This window comes from Zootoca vivipara, chromosome 9 (genome assembly GCF_965207765.1).
Source record: "Zootoca vivipara chromosome 9, rZooViv2.hap1.1, whole genome shotgun sequence".
Taxonomy (NCBI): domain Eukaryota; kingdom Metazoa; phylum Chordata; class Lepidosauria; order Squamata; family Lacertidae; genus Zootoca; species Zootoca vivipara.
The window spans coordinates 70,772,709-70,786,946 of NC_142592.1; the positions used below are offsets into that span (position 1 = coordinate 70,772,709).

The 14,238-nt window shown below is 56.4% G+C and overlaps 1 protein-coding gene across 1 annotated transcript in view; it reads left to right on the forward strand.

Annotated features, from left to right (window-relative positions):
- Positions 1-10,187: 10,187 nt before the first annotated feature.
- Positions 10,188-14,238, forward strand: part of SND1 (staphylococcal nuclease and tudor domain containing 1) — a 219,504-nt gene continuing 215,453 nt past the window's right edge. Inside the window, exon 1 of the mRNA XM_060279344.2 lies at positions 10,188-10,354. Coding sequence (XP_060135327.2) covers positions 10,268-10,354 — 87 coding nt within the window. The 5' untranslated portion in view covers positions 10,188-10,267. The remainder of the gene's footprint in view (positions 10,355-14,238) is intronic.

Sequence of the window (14,238 nt, forward strand, 5' to 3'; positions counted from 1 at the left end):
AGCTGGAACGTGTCCAGAAGAGGGCAACCAAAATGGTCAAAGGCCTGGAAACAATGCCTTATGAGGAACGGCTTAGGGAGCTGGGTATGTTTAGCCTGGAGAAGAGAAGGTTAAGGGGTGATATGATAGCCATGTTCAAATATATAAAAGGATGTCATATAGAGGAGGGAGAGAGGTTGTTTTCTGCTGCTCTAGAGAAGCGGACACGGAGCAATGGATTCAAACTACAAGAAAGAAGATTCCACCTATACATTAGGAAGAACTTCCTGACAGTAAGAGCTGTTCGACAGTGGAACTTTCTGCCAAGGAGTGTGATGGAGTCTCCTTCTTTGGAGGTCTTTAAGCAGAGGCTTGACAGGCATATGTCAAGAATGCTTTGATGGTGTTTCCTGCTCGGCAGGCGGTTGGACTGGATGGCCCATGTGGTCTCTTCCATCTCTATGATTCTATGAGAGACCGGGGATGGAATCCTCTGCTCAGTCATGAAGCCCACTAGGTGTGGCCTTGAGGGACCAGTCACTGCCTCTCCGCCTAACCTACCTCACAGGGCTATCGTTGGGATTGAATGAGGTGTGGGGGGAGGGGGAGCAATACATTGCTCTTGGTGCAGTCATAACATTTGTGGTGGGTTGGGAAGTCTGACAAGATTTCCAGTTGGCAAAGACTCCATCCTCGGAGGCATTGGCTGTGAAGGGGGTCCCCAGCTGCATCTTTCTCCTCAGGTGCAAGGACCCCCCCCACTCCTGCTGCCTCTGGACAGGAAGAGTGGGTTGGGGGGGTCCTCTGCCTTCAGCCCCACAGCTCCAAGCAATGAAGGCACCTGTCCCTCAGTGCTGGGTGCTGCTGGGCTCAGAGGCCAGACGGAGCTCAAGAGATGCTCCTTGCTTAAGGCCTGTCCCCCAGCTAGGAGCAGGAGGCTGCCTGTGCTCCTGGAAGGTGGGGAGAATGTTAGGGTCCCCCGACTCCTTTTCCCCTGGGGAGGGGCCACTGCTGTGCTGCCCTTTCCACAGGCCTTTGCTTGTACTGATGATGGGATTCATTTCTTGGGAGGTGGGGAATCCAGAGGGACCCAACCAGGGCATCTAGTCCATCCCTTCAGTGCCATGTCCTCAAACATTGTCCCACCCAGTGGCACATGGACTTTTTGTGTGGGTGTGGGTGTGCATCACACCGTTCACCCTGGCACATGTTTCCTGCTGTGTAAAGAAAAAGACAGTCACAGATGCCTTGATTGCATTGAAATTCACTTGGGAGCGGCTCTTGGGAAGAGATTTATAAATGAAACAGCACATACATGGCAGGCTCCCAGCCCCAGCTTCTCGGTGCCCACAGGTACCCCCCCCCCGAGACCTGCTCACGGCAACTCACACTGGGCATCCTGTTGGCGGCGCAGGCCCCCTCTGCCTGCAGTTTCCCTCTAATCTCCCAGGCAAAGAGGGACGGCTGCTCCCGCTTCAGCTGGGCAATCCGGGCCACAACCTCTGGTGTGGATGTCCGAGGGCGGCTCCCTCCCACGCCCTTTGGCTGGACGGCCCCTGTCTGGTAGTAGCGGGTGAGGATCTTGCTAACACAGCCATTGGAAACCTGTGGTGTAAAAATAGAGGAGTGGGGAGCGAGGAGCAATGAAAGGTTGCATGGAGAGAGAGAGAGTTGGGGGGCTTATGGGGGTCGGCAGCCCTCCCCTCCAGCTGCTTCAGATTGTCCCCTCCGGCTGCTTCAATCCCACCCCTCCTACCGTACTCATCAACCGTCCCCTTTGTTGTTGGTTTTGAGGGTCTGTCTAGCTCAGGGGTTTCCAACAAAATGTTCTCGAGGACCCCTCATCGAGCCGCTATTGTGACAAGGACCCTCATTAATTCCTAATCCTAAAATTAAAAAGTGAGAGCCAAATTAAGTCTTTTTATATTTTATATTTATACGTTTTTTACAGTTACAACAGAGTACTCCATCAGTATACAGTTAGTTTTAATTTTCAGTTCTTTTTTTTTAACCTTTATTTCGTATTTTATAGTTACAAAACAAGATCATAAAACATGGATCATAAATCATAAATTATACATCAAAGTTACAAAACAAAATCGTAAAACATAAATCAGTAAGATAGAAGAAAGGTAGAAGAAAGGGGGGGGGAAGCAAAAAAAATTGAGATGAACCACTTTTTAACCAATGGTCCATTTTTAACTACGCGAACTGTAGCTTCCGCGAAAAACAACGCTTTGTTTACAAACACTACTGTTTTGCAAAGAGGCAGCGCGCGCCAGGGAGGAGGGAGGGGAATGGAGAAGACAGGGTACCTGCACAGTAGCATACAAATGAAGCTGACGCGCGCAAAGCATCTTGGGGAGGTGAGCGTTAGTAGAATGCGCGCGCTGCCTCTTTGCAAAACAGTAGTGTTTGTAAAGCGCCACCTAACGGCATACAGCAGAACTACTGCCTCTATCTAATTCTAGTTTTGCGCTAGACTATGCTCATGCAGGAAGCGGCCAAAACAAAAAATCTGTTATCATACAAAATATATTTAATATATTTTTTATTCTAATAGCATCTTGTGGACCCCTCTGGCATAGCTCGCGGACCCCTGGGGGTCCCCGGACCACCTGTTGGGAACCACTGGCCTAGTTGATGCCCTAAGTCCCTTCCAGTTCTTGGGGTCTGGTTAGTGTGGGTTAGAATCTAGCTAAGGAGGCTGCTGAACTGGTCGGACAAGTTTATTTGCAAGGCAATGACCTCACCTGGCCTCTTAAGTGTCCTCATCAGCATCCCAAAATAATGAGTTCAGCAAGAGCTACAACTAAGTGAGGGAGCCCTCCAGGTCAATGGACGGGCCTTTCCTCCATCCCCCCTCACCTAGTTACTAGGTAGAGGGACAAGAGCCAGAGCAGTGGGAGAGAGAGCCGAGTTGGGAGCAGGCTGGAAGCTGGAGACACAGAGACGTGTTTGCTCTGCGCTGGGTCCAAAGCTGTGAATAATGGCAAAGCAAGATCTGTTGGGGTGTTAATGCTGTGGGCCCTTCCATCCTATGTTCAGGGTGGATATCTGTGAAATAAAACCAGATATCCTAAAGACACCACTGCAAACCTTCATTCCAAGGAAACAGAACCTGGTGCAAGTGCTTGGAAACCCCGGAGCCTCTCACTGCTCAGATATTGGGGGTGGTGTGTAACAAAGAAAATATAAAATAATCTGGATGAGGGCTATGACTTGGCTTCTGCTGGGAGAGCTAATGGCCCCACTCCCACTGGCTTCCCACCCTCCATCTAATTTTTACCTTCAAGTGACGGGAGATGTCTGAAGCACGCAGCCCACACGAAGCCAGCTCAACAATTCTCTTCCTCTTGAAGTTGGGCAGGGGGCAGCCATTCACGAAGGGGCCCCCCAGCTGGTTCACACCACTGGTCCCTGAAAACAGCCCAAAGAGATGGCTTACACCCCTGGCAGTCCCCCAGAGAGCAGATAAGGAATGGGGTGTCTTTTGGGGCTGCCTGGAGTCCGATGCTCAGCTCCATGTGGTCTTAGTCATGGAGTTGTGATAAGGAAGTACGCGAGTGTAGGAAAGCATTTGAAAATAATGTTAGCCTTTCTTCTGGGAAGCACATTTAATTTTAAGAACATGAAGAGAGCCAGCAGGATCAGAGCATTGGCCCATTTAGTCCAGCCTCTGTGAAACCAGCAGGCAGGATCCGAGCACAAGAGCAACTCTCCCCTCCTGTGCTTTCCAGCAGCTGGGATTCAGAAGCCTTGCAGCCTCCAACTGTGGAAGGCAGAGCGCAGGCATCTTGGCGAGTAGCCACTGACAGCCTTGTCCCCCCCCCCCCGGAATTTGTCTGATCCGTTTTTAAAGCCATCCAAGTTGGTGGCCATCACTGCTTCCTGTGGGAGGGAGTTCCACGGGTTAACTCTGTGCTGCATGAGGAAGAACCTCCTTTCCTCTCTCCCGAAACTTCAAACATTCAACTTCATTGGATGCCCAGGAGTTTTAGGGCTATGAGGCAGGGAGAAAAACTTTTCTCCAGCCTCTTTGAGATGTTAAGGTTATGTCATCTGCAAATCTGACAGGGATTCCCTCCGTTCTGTCAGGGGTGGGGAGCTGGAGCCAGCCAGTGTTGGGTTAGGGTTAGGGTTAGGATCCTTAACTCCCCCACCCTTTGCAGCTCAACTTTGAATCAGTTCGGAGGAATGTGTTATTATGACTTGATAGATCAAGAAACACTCTGCCGGGCAGTGGAGAGAAGGCTCGATTTAGATATTTCAATTCACAACCTGAAAGGTCAGGCTCTCAGGTCACTGGGCAGAAATGCCAAGGCTCTCACAGAAATGCTATGGCACACCAGGTGCCTAGACAGCAGCAAGGTTGCAGCGTGGGAGGAGACCGGTGTGCTCCAGAGATCCCCAGCTGATCAGGGAGGCTCCCTTTACCTTGGTGTTGCATTGCAGGACAACCCCCGCAGGATAGCTTCAGGGATTCTACAAGAGAAAAGCATTTATTTAGTTACTGTCATTTGAAGCTGCCTCCTTCTTGGATCTTATTCCCGGAAGGAGCCTTTGGAATGCCCTGAAACGGTGGGGGTGGGGGAGCAGTTGCTGAGAAAGGATTGTGCATTTGGGGGGGGGGGCAGCATCTCTTTGGGGACCTATTTCTCACTGCTTTCTTTCTTTCTTCCAAGAGGGAGGGCTTCCATGTGATCTGAGAGGTGACATAATAGCCACTTTCAGACAACCGAAGCGCTCTCCCAAGGAAGGTGGAGCAAGCTTGTTTTCTGCTGCTCTGGAGGGCAGGACCCAGAACTGAAGGATTCACATGACAAATTAAGGGGATTCCGACTAAACATTAGGAATAACTTCCTGGTGATGAGAGCATTCTACAGTAGAACTGACTCGCTCGGAAGGCGGTGGACTCTCTTGCGTTGGAGGTTTTTCAACAGAGGTTGGATGGCCATCCGTTAGGGACGCTATAGCTGTGATTCCTGCATTGCAAAGGGCAGGACTAGATGTCCTTTTGGGGGGGGGTACCTGCCAATCCCACAATTCCAGTTCTACAACTTCTGCTCAGAGAAGGCTGGGCATTTCCCCTTGGGACAGAAGGTGGAGAGGGCCCCTCCTGTCTGGCGTGCGGTGTGTGTGTGGGGGGCTCTTGTTGAACCCAAAAGCGAGATGCCGGCGGGGAGGCAGCTGATTCCTCACTCCGCACCCACCTCCACCCACTGCAGCCTCCTGGCCGCGTCCCGTCGGGGCTGGGTCAGTGGCGGCCGCCGGCCGCGGCGTTTCAGCACCATCGCGGCGTGGACAGCGGCACAAGGTCCGCCCGCGGCAGCTTCCTTTGCTTCTCTCCTGCGCCAGAAGCTGCTTCGGACGGAGCAGGAGCGACCGCAGGAGTCGGGGCATCGCCACCCTCCGCGGGAGGCGCCCCTTCTCCCGCTTGCCTTCCCGGGGCCCGGGGCCACCCGACCACTTCTAGCCACAGCCTCAGCACCCCCTTCACTTTTACCTGGGCTGCGTCTCCGACCCTCGCAGGGAGCTGCTCCTTCTTTTGAGACGGCGCGACTTCCCCACGAACCCCAGGCCGGGACGCGCCGCTGCGGATTTGCCCCTGGACGGCTGGGACTCTGACTGCTCCTCAGCCAGCGGGGCCAGGCCGAACTCCTTTGCCAGCCGGTCTCTTTCCCCGGCTGCAGGATGCAAAAAGAGGCCAGCTTGGCCTCGCCTGGGGAGGAGAAGGGGCGCCCTGCCCCCACCGACGCCTCCCGAGCTGGCCCAGATGGCCCGGGACTTGCCTGGCGGAGCTGAGCCCTGCCAAGCTGCCCAGGACAATATTTGATGAGCAAATAGTGGGGGCAGGCGGTTCTCCCCCGGTCTGGGCACCCAGCAATTGACCCTCATTAGCCCCCCCTCTCCATGCCGCTGCCTCCCCTCCCTCCCTCCCGGGCTCTCCACCGAGCATGCTGCCTCGGAGGCGACCATCTGGTCCCCATTACACATTAACCACGGCGCCCTCCCGCTTCGCCAGCCCCGACGGAAGGGAGGGAGGCACAGGGCTGGCCGGGTTCCCTGTGGGCCCTGCACCCCGCAGGGGGGAGGCTCGGCTCGGGGGGGAGCCTTGGGGAGCCCACGCTGCAGCCCGGATCCCCCCTTGCCCCTGTCACCAAAAGGGAGCCGGAGCGGACGCGCCAAGGAGCAGGGCGGCGTGCGTAATGACACCGAAGGTGGTCGGCGAGAGCCCTGCAAGTTGGCGTCGTCCTCGACATCGAAAGGGCCCGGGGACAAGGCCTAGAAAGGTCCCCCCTACCCGCCCCCTCCAACTCGGAGACCCAAGCCGGGAACTGGACCGAGTCGGCTGCTGCTCCGGTTTTGCAAGGCGGGGGCCTCCCAGGTCTCTCCGGGGCGCACGGCAGCAGGAGGCGCCTCATAGCCGGAACAGGCGCTTCTTCCACAGCCCCGGCTTGGGAGAGCCTTCTGGAGTGGCAAGGGGGGTGGGGGGCTCGGGGAAAAGGTGTAAGCGTGACCTCCTTCCCAGAACGCGGAAGGAAGGAGCTGCTGGAGGCCAAGCGGAGGCGTCTAGCCCTGGCCCGACGGGCGTCCCGGTATGTGGCGCCCGAAGAGGTGACGCTGTGCCTGGCGCGCTCGGCGCAGAACTTCACCAAGGGCGGCGGAGAGGAGCGAAGGCGAGAGGTTAGGGACACAGGAAGCTGTCTTGCACCGAGTCAGACCATTGGGACCATGTGGCTCCGTACTGTATGCACTGACTGGCAGCGGCTTTCCGGGATTTCAGGCAGCGGGTCTCTCCTAGCTATACCTGGAGGTACCTTTGGGGATTGAACCTTGGTGTCCCCTGTCTGCCAAGCGGGTGCTTCGCCGCTGAGCTGCGGTTCATTCCCCAGCCGCGCAATCTCGACTGGGACGCGTGGAAATAGGGGTCCGGACTCCGGAGACGAGCCAGGAGACAGAGACCGGCTGCCCCCCCCCCCAGCCAAACCCGCGGGCACCCGCGGCTCCAGCTCGCCTTGGTGGCCGCGCGCGTTCACTCACCAAACCCAAGCGCATTTCACTGCTTTCTTTTACAATGCAAAATGCACAGCTTATCCCTTAGCTAGAATACAGAATTAGACAGTTTGTCATACCGGCGACGTTTAAAACTTCAAACGTTTTGCGCAAGCCAGCTTTTGACTCTCCCTGCAGGCCATCCCGCTCCCTCTTGTGGGTTTTGTCTAAAACTTAATTCCTAGGCAGAGCAGATTTTCTTTGCGATGATTTGGCAACCACAACAGATCTATGGATTCCTCTGCCTCGCACTGTACTGACCTCCCCTCCTGCAAGGCAGGCCAAGACGCGCTTTGTTTCCCAGGGTCCAATCCGAACTGGGTCCCAAGTTGCCCAAGCAAGAGTGGACCAGGCAGCTGCAACGCCCAAAGCGCAATCCCAGGCCAGCAGCGGTTCCCTCAGGGGCTCCGGGCGGCTGCGTGCATTTAAAGCACATTTAAAGCACGGGTCTTCCCCAGAGGAAACCTGGGAACTGTAGTTTGTTAAGGGTGCTGGGTGGGGATTATAGCTGTAAACTACAGTAAACTACAGTTCCTATGATTCTTTTTGTGTGTCTGTCTGTGGGAATAATGTGTTTTAGCTGTATGGTGTGTACACAGTTTCAGGCAAGCAGCTCGTCAGGGAACAGCCCCAGGTGAGCAGGGGGTCAGGCACAAGACATTGCTCCTGCAGCTCTGAGAGGCATGGAGGCCCCGAAGCCAAAGGAGGGGCTCCCCAAACCCCACTCTGGGCCAGATGCAGCCTCTGGGAAGTTTCTGCAGGAAGTCCTCCTCTTCTGCCCTGGACCACTCTTGCCTGTGACGATCTCAGCCAGCCTCTTGTGGCATCGGTGCTCCTGGGGGCTGTTCTGCCTGTTTCTGATGCTCAGCTCACTTTCTGGGGGAGGGGAAGCACTGCCAGTCCCTCCGAAGGCTCCTCCCTTCTTCTCAGCTGTTCTTCTAGGACAGGCATTGGCAACCTCAGCCCACCATATGTTTTGAGACTACAATTCCCATCATCCCTGACCACTGGGGTCATGGGAGTTGTAGCCCCAAAACATCCGGAGGGCCGAGGTTGCCTAGGCCTGTTCTAGGGGTTGTTCCTGAGTGGCTGGAAGCCACTGAGCCAGATCCTGCATCCTTGGCCAGGAACCTTCTCCTTGGAGGCAGGACACCCAGCCAGGGCCAGTTCTACACATTTTGGGAGGCAAAAGTCTTCACTGCCGCCGCCACTGAGAGAAAGAAGTCTGCATGCCCCCCCCCCCCAATGCATGAGGGGAATAAAGTCTTTCTCCCTTTCATGTCCCACACAGGCTTCCTTCCCTCAGTGGCAGGACTGCCATCTGCCATGAATGTTTTCGTTGTGATTCCTGTATTGTAAGGGCTTGGATAAGATGGCCCTTTGGGGTCCCACCCAACACTACAATTCCATGATTCTATGGTTTTAATGCCTCCCCCCCCTTGAGATTCTTGGATAATCAACTTATTCACAGTAAAACAATGCAAAATACAGATGTTGGAACCGATGGACTTTCTCACATTCCAGGTTCACCTGATACTAAGTGCCAACAGAGGTGGACCCCAAAATGGTGTTCTTCTCCCTGGCAGGGAAGAAGTGGTGATGGAAGGTTTACATAAGGAACAAGGGCAGAGGAAAGATCAATACGGTGTATCCGGATCTGATGCCCTGGGGGATCCTGCTGACTGAGACAGTCACCTCAGGCTTCCTGGCTGGGTTTGGCTATTGGTAGCGAAAGGGGGCTGGGCCCACAGGCAGAAGCCAGAGAGACGTCTGACCCTCTCCCCATCACCCCCAGGAAGAAGGGCTGAATGTAGCAGGGGCTCCTTGGGGGTGGCCCCAAAAGAAACCCTGCTCAGCCAGTAGGGGGCGCAGACGAGCATCCCAGCTCGCCCCCCGCTCCGATTCCGTCCGAAACGGGCACGGAGGACGGGAGCTGCCAGTTTCCAAAGGGTGCCTGCGTAGCAGCAGCAGCAGCCCAGCCCCATTCTGGATCTTACAGGTAGAGTCTCCAGGCGGGCGCGCTAGATGTCCGGGGAATTACCGCCAGTCCGGCTGGGGGGCTCCGAGAAACTGCCCATCGCTTTCGGGGAAGGAAGCGACCAGCTGGGGAGCCGCAGGGAGGGAGCGGGTCTCCTGCGTCTCCAGGACCTAGCGGCCCCGACGGCAGCTCCGCTTGGCGGACTCCTCCTCCGTCCCCTGGACACCAGGGCCCGGCCTCGCTCGCAAAATGCCCCCGAGATCACCTCCTGAGCGAGCGAGCGAGAGGGTCGCCCTCCTGGTGAGGGGCTGGACTAGATGACCATTGGGGGTTCCTTACGTCTCGGCATTTCAGTCCCTCCCAGCGAGGAATGGCAAAGCAAGCTGTGAAGACTACGCCGAAATGGCAAAACTGTCCGGAAAGCTCAGGAACCAAGAAGATAAAAACTTAAAGAAAGAATCTGAAGGCAGCCCTGTTTAGGGAAGTTTTAATGACTGATGTTTTAATGTATTTTTAATCTTTGGTTGGAAGCCGCCCAGAGTGGCTGGAGAAACCCAGCCAGATGGGCGGGGAATTAATAATAATTATTATTTTAATTTCACTTGTAATGTAACACTATGAACAATACGGAAAGATATAAAATTCAGATTATGAAATAATATGCAGTTGAGAATGTTGACAATAGGCAATAATAGGCAACGCAGCCGGACGAGCAGCGGCAGGGAATTCCCTTCCTGGTCACGTGCCCGCCCGGAGGGCTTCCCCGGTATCCCCCCTCTACCGCGCACGCGCGTCCGAGGCGGCGGCACCTCCCACCCACGTGGGCGGGCCTGCCGCGCGGGCAGCTCTTGCCGACGTGTCCTTCTGCCCGCGTGACCCGGAAGTCCCTCCTCCTTCCCGCTCTTCCCCCCCTCCCTCCCTCCTTCCTTCCGCGACGTCGCGGGTTTGAATACGCTCCCCTTTCCCTCCCTGGCCGCCTCTCGCCGCTCCCATTGGCCGGCCCGGCGGCGAGGGGACGGGTCCGGGTCCACGGGGGCGCCCGCCCATTGGCCCTCCTCTCGAGGACTGGGCGGGGCCGGGGCCCGCGTGGGTGCTGCGCGTGCGCGAGGGGGCGGGGCCGGAGGAGGGCTATAAACCTCGCGCCCCGCCCTTCGCCCCGCCCCTTCCGCCGCTCCGTCCGCGCCGCGTCCCTCGCAGAGAGAGCGAACGAGAGAGACCCCCCCCCATAGAGACCCCTCGGAGAGACCCCTCGGGATGGCCTCCTCTTCCGGAAGCAGCAGCAGCGCCGCCGCCGCCTCGGGCGCCGTCAGCCCCGCCCTGCAGAGAGGCATCGTCAAGATGGTAAAGGGCTCCTCTGAGCATGGGCAGAGCGCCGAGGCCCCTTCCCTGGCGGCTTTTCCGGGGCTGCCCCCCTTCGGCTCCCCGGGCGGGCAGCGGGGCCGCCTCCACGCCATGGAGTCAGGGAGGGAGGGTCCCCGTGGCCCCCCTCCGCCAGATGCCAGATCTCCCTCTCCTCTCCTCTTTCCCCAGCTGGTTGGAGGGGAATCTAGCCTGGCACCCTCCTCCGGAGCCCTTTCCCCGGGGGCTTGGGGGGGGAAGGGCGGGAGGAGTCGCAGAACCGAAGAGTTGGGAGGGGGACCCCAGGGGTCGTCCAGACCAACCCCGTGCAATGCGGGAAGCGCCGCTGAAGCATCCCCGGCAGGTCCGCAGAAACCCCGGCCCCGCCAAGCAGCCCATGAGGAGCAGCAGCTGGATTGGGACCACGTGGGGGGTTTGGGTGGGTGAGAGGGACCCCCCCTCTGCCCCAGAGAGGCCAACCAGGTGCCCCTGGGGGAAGGCCTTCGGTTCCCCCAGAGACCCCCCTGTCTCCCCTGGGGGAGGTGGGCATGTGGCCCCCAGGACTAGTAGCCCCAGGAGGACCCTTTCCTCTCCCCGGTGCAATTGCAGCATTCCTGAGCTGCTTCTTAGCTTGGGTCTTTGGAGAGCACGTTCCTACAGAAGAGTCCACCACATGCCTTCATTTTGGGGATAAGGAAGAAGAGGAGTCCCTGACGCCAGGCATGGCTCTCTTGTTTTGTTGCACGTGATGCAGCCAGGAAGGGCACGGCTGAGTCTCGGCGCATACACGTTGCAGGCAGAAGGCCTCGGGTCCAGGCCGGAACTTCTGCCCTAGAGCTGGGAAAGAGCCTTGTCTGTGGGCAGGGGCAACCCTCCATAGGTTGCTAGACTACAACTCTGGTTGAGCCTTTTGGCAGCTGGGCTCTAGTAACATCTGGAGAGTGTTGCTCTAGATAGCCCAGTGGTCTGGCTTCCGGTGACCTCCAGAAAACGCCCCCATGATAACTTAGGGGGGAGCCTTGGAACCCGCTTTGGATTGCAAAGGACATCCAGGCTCACCCTTTGCTTTCTGGAAGGAGTGTGTGTGTGTGTGTGTGTGTGTGTCTGTGTGTGTGTTGTATCTTTTTCAAGAAGGGCAAGACGCAAACTTGACGAAGTTGTGCAGTCGGGCAAGCCTGGAAGGGCAGTCTCATGGGGTGGGTTTGGAGGGCGGTCTGCCCCCTTGCAGCTCTCTCCGGCCATCTGCAGAAAGTTGACTTGCTTCCGGGAACCCACATTGTCCAGGGTGCTGTCAGCGCATGTGGCAGCTTGGACATGTGTCGTGGGTGCTTGGTCCGGCTGTGTCTGCCATGCTGCCCCTTGGTGCTCTGGCATCTGGTGTGTGTCCTCCCCTGTCTTGGGGGCAGCATTTTGCTGCAGATCCGCTGTGCCAGGTCTAAGCTGGAATTTGCAAATGCCTCTAGAAATTCAGCAGCAGAAGTTGCTTGTAATAAACCTAAGGCATGCTAGGGTGGCCGGTCGTGTAACGTTGCGACCTGGAGACAGGAAGTGGCCTTACCCGTTGAACAGAGGATGATCAGGTGCCTCTAAATAGCAGGGCTCTGGAGCCTGAGAGCAGCTGGTTCCTTTCCCTATCCCGAAACAAGTGCCCTGTGGGTCACAAGTGTCACCCCACCCCACCCCACTGCGATGTGTTAGCCACGCCACATGAAAGAGTTCTGCAATTTAAATGCTTCCCTTGGAGCAGGCAGGGACGGAAGCACTCGCTGAGTAGCTTTGGGAACCAGTTTAGTTTGATTTTCGGAGTCTTCTGGGCATCCTGCAGTGGCGCATCTCTGCCCCACGGTGAGAAGATCAGTGGGGCTGGTGTGCCAAGGTCCTGGGGCAGCTAGCGAGAATTCCCCCCAGCAGTGCAAGTGGGGCGAGGGTCTGCAGTGTGCTCCAGGGCCACTGCCTGTGGGGCGGGGTGCAGTTCAGCTTTGCAGATCCCCCGGGGTGCAGGCGTAGTTCTGATCTGCCCTGCAGCAACTCTGAGAGGAGACAAGGGGGCAACACTCTCCCTGTATGTTCCTTCCATCCTCACTTCCGCAAAGGGTGGCCGGGATGCCAGGGTCACTTTCTGCTGGTCACAGCCTGTAACCATTCCGGCAGGGCTTGTATAGCATCGTTCTTATTTCATTCGGCTCTCATTTATATATTTTTGCAACAGCGCTTTAACGGCAAAACGCAGCACCGTGTGACCCAGAAGTTACTTGGTTGTTCTGTGGCTAATGGCCGCTTTGGCAAGTTCCCTTGTTTCACCCTGGGGCTGGTGTGAGGGGGCTGCTCCCTGGGAAGGATAGGGGGAGGTTCCCCATAGGCACTTCCGTCTTCAGTCTCTCACAGGCTCCCCTATGGTACACAGTCGTACCTCGGCTCCTGAATGCCTTGGGAGTCAAACGTTCCAGCTCCCAAACGATTGAAAACCAGATGTTTTCCAAACTTTTTTTGGAAGCCAAAAGTCCAGTGCAGCTTCTGTTATTGTTTTCAGCATGCCTGTGCAATCGGAAACCGTGCCTTGGTTTCCGAATGTTTCAGAAGTCGAATGGACTTCCGGAACGGCTTCTGTTCGACTTCCGAGGTACAACTGTATTTATTTGCTCACTTTATTTATTTTATTCATTGCATTTACAATCCACTCCCCCCCCCAGCTCCAGGGGGCCTCTCTGGTTCTCCTCCTCCTCGTTTAGCACCCACAACAGCAACCCTGAGAGGTAGGTTAGGTGGAGAAGCAGTGGCTGGGCCAGCATCACCCAGTGAGGTTCATGGCTGCGTGGGGATTTGATCCCTGGTATCTTCCAGGTGCTAGAAAGACATTCTAACCCAGGCATCCCCAAACTTCAGCCCTCCATATGTTTTGGACTACAATTCCCATCTTCCCTGACCACTGGTCCTCTTAGCTAGGGATCATGGAAGGCCGCAGTTTGGGGATGCCTGCTCTAACCACTGAACTGCACTGCATCTCTGTAAGCGAGGTGGAGTTCCCTTTGCCAGGAGGAGGAAGTGATCCTCAGCCTCTCTTCCATCTGAGAGCAGCACCTTCTTCCTGGGAGAATGGGCCCCGCTGGTGGAATCAGCTGTCAGGTCCTTTCTGCATGGAAAGCCTGGGCTCTGGCAGGCAGCCTTTTAAACAAGAGGCATATAACCCAGCGTCTCAGTGGGGGGTGGGCCTGGTCAGGTAGGAACTCTCCTCTCTGTGTGTGCGACCAAGGCTGGTGGTGATTTTTTTACAGAGGTGGCATCAGCTTGCTAAACTTGAGAAGGGGTGAAAAATTCGGGGTGGAGGAAAGACCGAAGAAGCGTTGACTGAAGGGGTAGCAGAGGATTTTGGGGGCCGCAGCATCCTCTGACCGGCAGCTGTATTTGAGTGTAGTTCCAGTTGCGGGGGGGGGGAAGAGCTTTTTCTCCGCTGCCTTCTGTGGACCAAGTCGGAGAGGTGAGCAGGGCTGGTTTCTGCCTGGGTGCGAGGGGGCGACGTCTTGTGCCGTGAAGCCCCAACAATTGTCTGTCTGTTGACATGGAGCCTCTTGGGGACTTTGGAAGGCGGTCGGCTGATCAGGAAGCTTGGCTGAAACGGCCTTGGGAGTCCAATGGGCGCAATGAGGGAGCCTGCGCGGTGCCCTTTGCGCAGGATGGCGCTCCCACGGATCTCGCCCTTGGCTTTCTCGGGCAAGCGGCCAAGAGTGGGGTGGTCCTTGAGCCTGTCGTGGGAACTAGATTAAGAGTAATTACAGCTCCAGTCCTCGGCGGTTCTTGGGTGTATCGAGTGGAACAAGCTCTGTTGAAAGAATCTCTTTCCAATTGATTATTTTGTCAATTTGCTTCTCCGCTTGGAGTTTAATGCTTCG